An 8386-nucleotide genomic window follows, 5' to 3' on the forward strand; every position below is an offset into this window, starting at 1 on the left:
AGGGTTATTTCCAGGTGGATATGGCAGGGGCATGTGAGGAAGTTGTAACTCTATCCTCCTTGGTATTAGAAAGACACTTACCTGCATTTCATAAGAGCCAGTGACTACAGGTCTGCAGTTTTTTGCTGCAGATAAGAAGGAAGTACAGTAATACAATGCTCATGTTTTAATCTCATAAATATTTTTGAGTTGATTCACATGATGGATAGCCTGATTAAGAAATCAAAAGCTGATTTACTTGAAATAATTACCACAACAAGGGATAGAAGGTGGCAGGGGAGAGCTATATATTCCGGAGCTCACCGTTCACCACACACAGGCTGACAGGCTCCCTGCCCACCTCTGCTTCCTCCAGGAACACAGGTATGTGCCCCCAGCTGCTCCAGCTCAGTAACAGGAATCATTTCTGAAAATGGTAATGGTGTGTTTTCTATCATGCATCTATCTCAATCTGTGTGACTGTATTTTACTTATTCTGCCAGAGTAAAATTGAAACACCTCCATCTGATTTATCCTTTATCTAATTTATTTCTGATTAAACAAATGCTCCCTTAGTTACACATGTGGTGAGGGGGAGAGTCTCTGGCACCCATAGAAGCCTAAAGGAAAAGGCAGAGAGGTGCCTCATGGGAGCTCGCTGAATCTTCGTGTTGGTATCTGTAATAAAGCATCTTCTACCCAGGCCTAGTACTGCCAGTGATGGAAGAAAGATAAAGATGTTCTATTACTTTTTCACAGAATTACTTTTTTTTTACATAATTTTGATGGTTGTTTAATTATGAAATTAATACAGATACATTGAAAGAGGCTTGAAAAGTAGAAGAAAGAAAAACTTTAGTTGCCAGAATCCCACAATCCAAACATAAGTAATTTCTTTTAAGAAAATTTCATTATGGACTAACCTTCCCTTCATTAAAGTCATAAAATGAATCTGATGCTTTTCTAGGAGTTCCAGATCTCACCAAGGTCGCCATGAATTCACTCAGTGCAGCAAACACCCACTTCGCATTTGATCTGTTCCAACAGTTGAAAAGATCAAAAAAGGATGACAACATCTTCTACTCCCCTCTCTCCATCTCATCAGCATTAGCCATGACCTACCTAGGAGCCAAAGAAAACACTGCATTCGAAATTGGGGAGGTAGGTTGGGTGTCGGCTTCCTACACGCTGACCAGCTTGGACAGATTTCTCTGCTGGCTTGCGTGCAGATGGCCACAGATCTGCCTGTGTAGCACAGCAGGCTGAGCATGCGCTCCCGTGACTCGGTGAGCACAGAGCTGTAAGGGGCACATGCCCTCCCCAGGGCTCTGCCCCATTCACTTCCTTGTGCCTAGATTTCCCCCTGATGGCTGGGATGAACTCCCACAATTGTACAACAAACAGAGGCAAGGCTTACAGGGAAGAGTAATGGGAGAAGTGATGCACTGATTTAAATTCACGCAAAACATTCCATGCTTTCTCAGCAATGAATAATGACACAGGATTCTATGAAGTGGCTGGTGATCAACCAGTTTTGCTGTGGTTTTTCAAGGAGCAAATGCTTACACTGAAGTTTTCTTTTTTTCCTTTGTTTAGTGTTTTGGTTTGGTTTTGGTTTTGGTTTGGGCGTTTTGTTTTGTTTGGATTTGGGTTCTTTCTTTTCTTTTTTATTTATTTCCAGATCTTTTGAGTAGTTTTCTTATCCCACTTCCTGTCTCTTCCAGGTCCTTCACTTTAATGAAGCCACAGAGAACACAAAAGAAAGAACTACAACAGATCATGTGAGTCACAGAGACTTGGGTCTAGAAGGAAAAATGCATATCCAGGAGGGTCATACTTGAAACTGGGAATTTCAGATAAACTGTGAAAAGTTCATTTTTAGGGAAAATCTTAGGTAAAATAGATTGGACAGAGTTGTATCTCATTTCATATTACACACTTATTTCATGCATTTGTCTCCTGGGAGGAGATCAGCACTGTGCCTGAAGAGCTTCAAATTCTTGCTTTGCTGTTCACCAACAGGGAACATGAACAAGACACAACTGCTCTGAGGCACGGTGACCTCATCCCAGTAAACTGGGAGTAATAAAAGAATCTTCCTCAATGCATACAAACAGATACAAAACATTACAACAGTGCCTAGATTACTGGAAACCCGGATAAAGTTTATGTATTATTATTATAGAATAACAATAATTACAGTAATCACAACACTGTTGCTAAAATAATACAATTTTAATTAATTCATAAATGGGATTAACACATCCAAGCACATTTTGGAAAATGATTAGATGAGATATATAGTTTATAGCCTTAAGGTCCAAAACTCTTAGCTAGCAAGTAGAAGGTTCTGGATTCAGACAGGCCTAGGTTCAAAACTTGGCTCTGCATCTCTTTGGAAAGTTTATTTAATTCTGAGTTTCTTGTTTTCATCTGAATAGGATAAAGACTTAGAGATACCAAGGTAAAGCCCTTACCAGGCACATGCTATTCCTACACTTAGAGTATGACCATCATTAATGAAGAGCCATAGATCATGGTCAATAGGTCTTAGAAGAAATACAGTCTAAGAGAGTAAAGGGCTTCACGTCATAATGTAACTGAAATATACAAATTCAACACTATCGTACTATTAATGGCTGTTAAAATGAAATGTGCCTCTAGCCCTTAAGTAGCGTAAGTTTAGCTGTGAAGCTTAACCTAACCACTTGTACCAATTAAAAGACAGTCCAATGGCATAATGGTGCTGCATCTGTAGTTAAAAAGTGAAAAGACTGGATTGTTTAGAGCAGGAAGAAAGAATTTCCTGGAGGAGACTGAACATAAGGACTTTGAAGGATATTTAAGTAAATCCACCAAAAATCAGGGAATAACAATGAACATCATCTGTGGGACTACCGAATTTTAGCTTTGGATCTAACAGTTTACATGGGGTTAGTATTTATATTTACATTGACAGAGAATGCAATGTGCTTACTTTCTGATATTTGAAGGCTGAAAAGTTGGGAAATGTACACCACCAATTTCAAGAGCTTCTGACCGAATTAAAGAAACCCACTGATGCATATGAACTGAACATCGCCAACAAGCTCTACGGAGAAAAAAATTATCAGTTTCTTCAAGTAAGTTTCATCTGGCCTGCCACATCTTTAATCTGAATCCTGGGTCCTATGTCCTCCAATGACCAAATGGGAGAGACTGAGGCAGATGAACCTGGCTGACCCACAGGCAGAGCATTCACACAGGGTACAAGACTCCCTTGCCTCAATTATACCAAATGAAGTGTCCTAGAACCTGACAATCTACCAATATAAAGTGTGGGTTTAGGGATTACTTCATAACCCAAGAGGAGGTTCAGTAGCAAAGGAAGTCATGAGATGCCCCCAATGATCTGACACCAGTCAGTCACACAGTGTAAATTTTGGTGGGCAATGACCCAGGAAATGTATGGCTAATGGGATACTGATTAGAGGGCAGGCTTGGAGAGTCTCTAAGGGAAGTTGGGAAAGTGCCAGGAAATACTGAATGCCCAGAATGGAAGATATAAGCAAAAGCGAGAACCCTGTGGATTGATAGTACTGCTGAGGAGTCCCAGAAGCACACCATCTCCTTTGGAGCATCATGCTTTGCAGCTTGCAAACCACAGCCTCTTCTGCCCCAGCCTATGTTGGAAGGTACTGCCTTTCAAAGACCTCAATCTTGTGCCAGCCTATACTTCTTTTTCACACTACCTGCATACTAACTGTATAAAATATGCGTGGGCAAGAAAAAGTAAATTTCTTCAGGGTCTAGATTCCTGTACTATATTTTGTCAAGATTGAAGATAACTAACTTGGGAATACATAATTATTGATAAATTACTCTTAATTCCTCCTTTCTTCCTTCCCACGTCAAAGGAATACATGGATAATGTTAAGAAATTTTACCTAACCAGTGTGGAATCTGTTGATTTTAACAATGCTGCAGAAGAAAGTCGTAAGAAGATTAATTCCTGGGTGGAAAGCCAAACTCATGGTAGGGTATGAGAGATCACCCATAAAAAGCACTTTTTTTTTGAGTCCCTGCTGTGTGTAAAACCTGTTCTTGACACGATACGGGGTGCCAGTGGGGTGGGGGAGGTGGCTTCGCAGAGAGGCTGGAGGAGGGCACCGCAGATGACTGAATGGTCCAGGTAAATGTGGAGAGCAACAACGGGAACCCAGGAGGTATAAAAGACAGACAACTACAAAGAAACACAGCTGGCAATCTGTGTTTGCTCACAGCCAGAGATGGAATACCCCTGTGGCTCCCAAGACTCTGCTCAGACCCCATCTTGGGTTCACATCCTTTAAATTCTCAAAGCGGAGAATAAAGAGGAAGATACCCCAAGGAGTGTTGTCTGACAGCACAGGGCATGTATTTCAGGTGATAGAGTTCATGCCATTTGTCCTAAAGAACAATCAAGCCCTATTTCCTCAGAGTGGTAAGCCCAAAGCTGAAAAAATACAAAGGAAGGGAGGAAGGGAGGAGTGAAGAATGGAGGTGTAGAAGAACTCGGGGAGAGAGGGAGGGTAGGAATGGATTTGCTACAAGAGTAGCTGGAATCAGTGTATCCATGTTCCGTGTGAGATGACTGAAGTCACCCAAAGACAGAGAATCTGAACACCTTTCCCATGACAAGAAGGGGTGTCTCCAGCAAGGGTAACTCCATCAAGCTGGTGCCACAAGGAAAGCTGCACCTGGAGAATTATTGCTCACAGTCCCTAAAGTGATGACTTGTGTGAATAATTAATGATCCATTGTAACTTTCAAAGCATCTTCCAGACAAAGCACTTGTACTTTGACAGCAGACCTTTGATTTTCTTTTGCAGAAAAAATCAAAAATCTGTTTCCCAAAGACTCTCTCAAGGGTGCCATTCTGGTTCTGGTGAACGCCGTCTATTTCAAAGGACAGTGGGACAATAAATTTGATAAAAAAAACACTGTGGAGAAAGAATTTTGGCTGAACAAGGTATTGTAATTTACTTATAATAATGCAACACGCTCATAAATGGAATGTTAAATTTAAACTCATATCTGATAGCACATACAACAGCAGGTAGAAAATAAAATTTGTCATGGTTGTATTTTCTTCTTGTTTTATTTTTTTACTTTATTTAGATAGGAATATTCGAAGAAACTCTTGTTTTTAATTCACAAATTTCCCACATCATCTCTTAGAAGGAGGATTTGTTTGGTATCTCAATAGTATTATCTTCTTTTGACTAATGCCTCACTCGGCATTTGTTTGCCACGTTAATTACTGCAGGATACAAGCAAACGTGTGCAAATGATGAAACAATCCAACGTTTTTAAATTCACCTCACTGGAGAACATGCAAGCCAAGATCCTGGAAATACCATACAAAGGCAAAGATCTAAGCATGATATTGCTGCTGCCAGATGAAGTTGATGGTCTGCAGAAGGTAAAATCTTGTACCTCCAATTCTTCCTACTATTTGCCTGATTTCCCAGTAGTACAATGTTTGTGTGGGTTTTCACTGAAGCAAGGTTCACAGATTGGTGGTGGTGGCTGACAGAGTTCAACTACAGTTTCTTCTCTGCATAGTTTCTTCTCTGCATACAGCCTAAAAAAGAACTGTTAAGAAGAATCTGGTTTCCTGCATGTTCCAAAAAGTAAGTATCTTAAATATCACAGTGTCACATGGAAGAATATACAGAAAAATCTCAACATCACAGGTCCCATTAATATTCTGATGAAACTATGGAATGTCAGTTCAGAAGAAACATACCTAGGCACACACATTAATATTTTGCAACCATAAGAACTAATATATTCCAATCTATTCATTTGAAGATGAGGAAATGAACATTCATATGTAGGTGACACATGGAAATATCTGCAAGCTCACTCATAAACAAAACAGGCAAATTAAAATAACAAAATGTACATTTTAAATATCAACTCACAGTGGTTTTGTAGACAATAGACAAACAGATTTATCTTGATGCCTACTTTTCAATTATGGAAGTATTCTGTCCCTAAGAGCTCAAAAGTCATTTGGAGCCTCATTGCTCAAAGTGGGAAAAAACAAAAAAGTGTGTGAAGGGATTATAATTTTCCTCTTAAAACTGTTATAATAAAGTTAATATATAAAAATACCAACAACAGTATTGGGCGCATTAAGGACATTACGAACACGGCAGCTTCCAATGACTTCAAAAGCCTGGTCATGCTGCTAAAGTCACAGTGAACTTGCCTCACCCAAAATAGATACTGTGCTAACAGTGGGATTTGGAGATCCTCAGGGAAAGTAATACAGCAATACATGTGAAGGTCATGACAGTGTTCATACTTCAGCTCAGCAATCCTCATTATCAATGACATCCAGGAATCCCAGTCCTGGGATTCTAACCTAAAGTAACTAATCCAAAAAAGGCAAAAGCTTTTGGACAGAAGTGGCTCAAAATATTGAAAAATTCAAAATTTTGGTGCATCTTTGTATTACCAATAGTTTAACTTAGGGACTGACACATAGTGAATGCTTAAAAATATTAAGTAAAAATATATACATTGTAACAATTTAGTAGTAGTATTGTGTAACAATTTAAACTTGATTAGAGAAATATATATCTGTATAAGAAATGTTTACAAGTGGGTCAAGCAAGAAAAAGGAATAAAAGTAGTGCCCACACTATAAAAATTATTTAAATTAGGGTGTACAAAATTATGTACACAAGGATAGTAACAAGAGAAATCTATTTGAAAAAGAAGCATGTCATATGTGGGGAGTGTAAAAAATAGAGATACATAGTTCATCTCTTACAAAATAACTTTATTTAATAATTCTGTTGTATATACATATATGTGAATATATATCCATATATACACATGTATAGATATTTGTGCATATTTATGCATATATAAATATAACACAGACATGAATATATAAAACATTTTTCAATTGTATAATATCTATTTATGACTGTGTTATTTTTGTCTGCTCGGATAAGATGTGATAAACCGAATCTTCTGCATTTGCATTTACTGTTTAAGTAAAAGTTTTCTACGATTCGATCCAATGTTAAATCGTGTTTGACATCCAATGAGAATCACGTCAGCTGTTACTTTTTTCCATTGCCATAGCTTGAAGATCAACTCACTGCTGAGAAACTAATAGAGTGGACAAGCTCACAGAATATGAGCAATTACCATGTGGATTTATACTTACCCCGGTTCAAAGTGGAAAAGACCTATGACCTCAAGGACACACTGATAGCCCTGGGGATGGTGGATGTCTTCAGTACACAGAGAGCCAACCTCTCAGGCATGACAGGGAGGAAGAATCTCACCGTGTCTGAAGTCATACACAAGTCCTTTGTGGAGGTGACTGAAGAGGGCACGGAAGCCGCAAGCTCTACAGCAGTAAATATCGGTGTCACATCAGCACCGACTTATTCTTTTCATTGTGATCACCCTTTCCTGTTCTTCATCAAGCACAATAAGACCAACAGCATCCTCTTCTTGGGCAGAGTCTCTTCCCTTTAGATGCAATCAGCCTGCCACTACTTAGGAGGAAATTCACAGTTGTTCCAGTACATGGATTGCTAGAACAACAGATTCTCTTTAATTCTTTTTCCAATCCAATCTCATAGTCACTAAGAATGTCATGGTTGAAATGACATGTCTGTCTATCGCTCCCCTTCTGCAAACACATGCAAATCTATTTCATCTCCCAGTGATAATTCCCCTTTGGACAAAATGTTCAACATAAGATAAAAGGATATTTTAACACTCTTATCTTCTACTAAATTTGAAATCATATCACCTATTACAAAAATCATACCTACTATTCAAACTTATTAATTTAGATACCCTCATTTATTTGAACTCAGGTGATATCTGGAACGCTTACATGTCTAAATTTCTTTTATGAAATACATTATCAATAAAGCAATTACTTATTCATATTATTTGTTGCTTTTCCTTTTTCTCTTTTCAATAAAGTACAAGTGGTGGGCGCCTGGGTGGCTCAGTTGTTTAAGCGACTGCCTTCGGCTCAGGTCATGATCCTGGAGTCCCTGGATCGAGTCCCGCATCGGGCTCCCTGCTCGGCGGGGAGTCTGCTTCTCCCTCTCCCACTCCCCCTGCTTGTGTTCCCTCTCTCGCTGTGTCTTTCTCTGTCAAATAAATAAATAAAATCTTTAAAAAAAATAAATAAATAAATAAAGTACAAGTGGCCTACCACACATAGGAAAGACAATTTAGAAATATATTGTCATATTAAAAAGAAAATTCAAAGTAGGAGCAGAACATCATGAGGCTGATGGTAGGTTGGTACCAGACCACGAGAGGCTCTGTAGCCCATGTTAACAACTTCCTATTTTATCCTAAAATAAATCGTAAGCCATTATAGGTTTATTTGTTA

General features: G+C 38.8%; 1 protein-coding gene across 1 annotated transcript; it reads left to right on the plus strand.

Moving 5' to 3' along the window:
* Positions 1-306: 306 nt before the first annotated feature.
* On the plus strand, positions 307-7926 carry SERPINB3 (serpin family B member 3). The gene is made up of 8 exons (XM_006745598.2): positions 307-363; positions 947-1140; positions 1704-1760; positions 2973-3101; positions 3876-3993; positions 4830-4969; positions 5267-5422; positions 7105-7926. Exons 2-8 carry the CDS (start codon positions 973-975, stop codon positions 7504-7506), a joined length of 1170 nt encoding a protein of 389 aa, XP_006745661.1. The 5' UTR covers positions 307-363; positions 947-972; the 3' UTR covers positions 7507-7926.
* The last annotated feature ends 460 nt before the right edge of the window (positions 7927-8386 follow it).

The sequence above is a fragment of the Leptonychotes weddellii genome, chromosome 13 (genome assembly GCF_054177405.1).
Source record: "Leptonychotes weddellii isolate Sample4059 chromosome 13, ASM5417740v2, whole genome shotgun sequence".
NCBI lineage: Eukaryota > Metazoa > Chordata > Mammalia > Carnivora > Phocidae > Leptonychotes > Leptonychotes weddellii.

Bases quoted from the DNA above. Each gene is read 5' to 3' on its own strand.
- SERPINB3 (XM_006745598.2), top strand. From the start codon at position 973: ATGAATTCACTCAGTGCAGCAAACACCCACTTCGCATTTGATCTGTTC. The intron at 3,994-4,829 runs GTAGGGTATGAG...TTTCTTTTGCAG, and splicing joins GGTGGAAAGCCAAACTCATG to AAAAAATCAAAAATCTGTTT. The intron at 5,423-7,104 runs GTAAAATCTTGT...CCATTGCCATAG, and splicing joins AAGTTGATGGTCTGCAGAAG to CTTGAAGATCAACTCACTGC.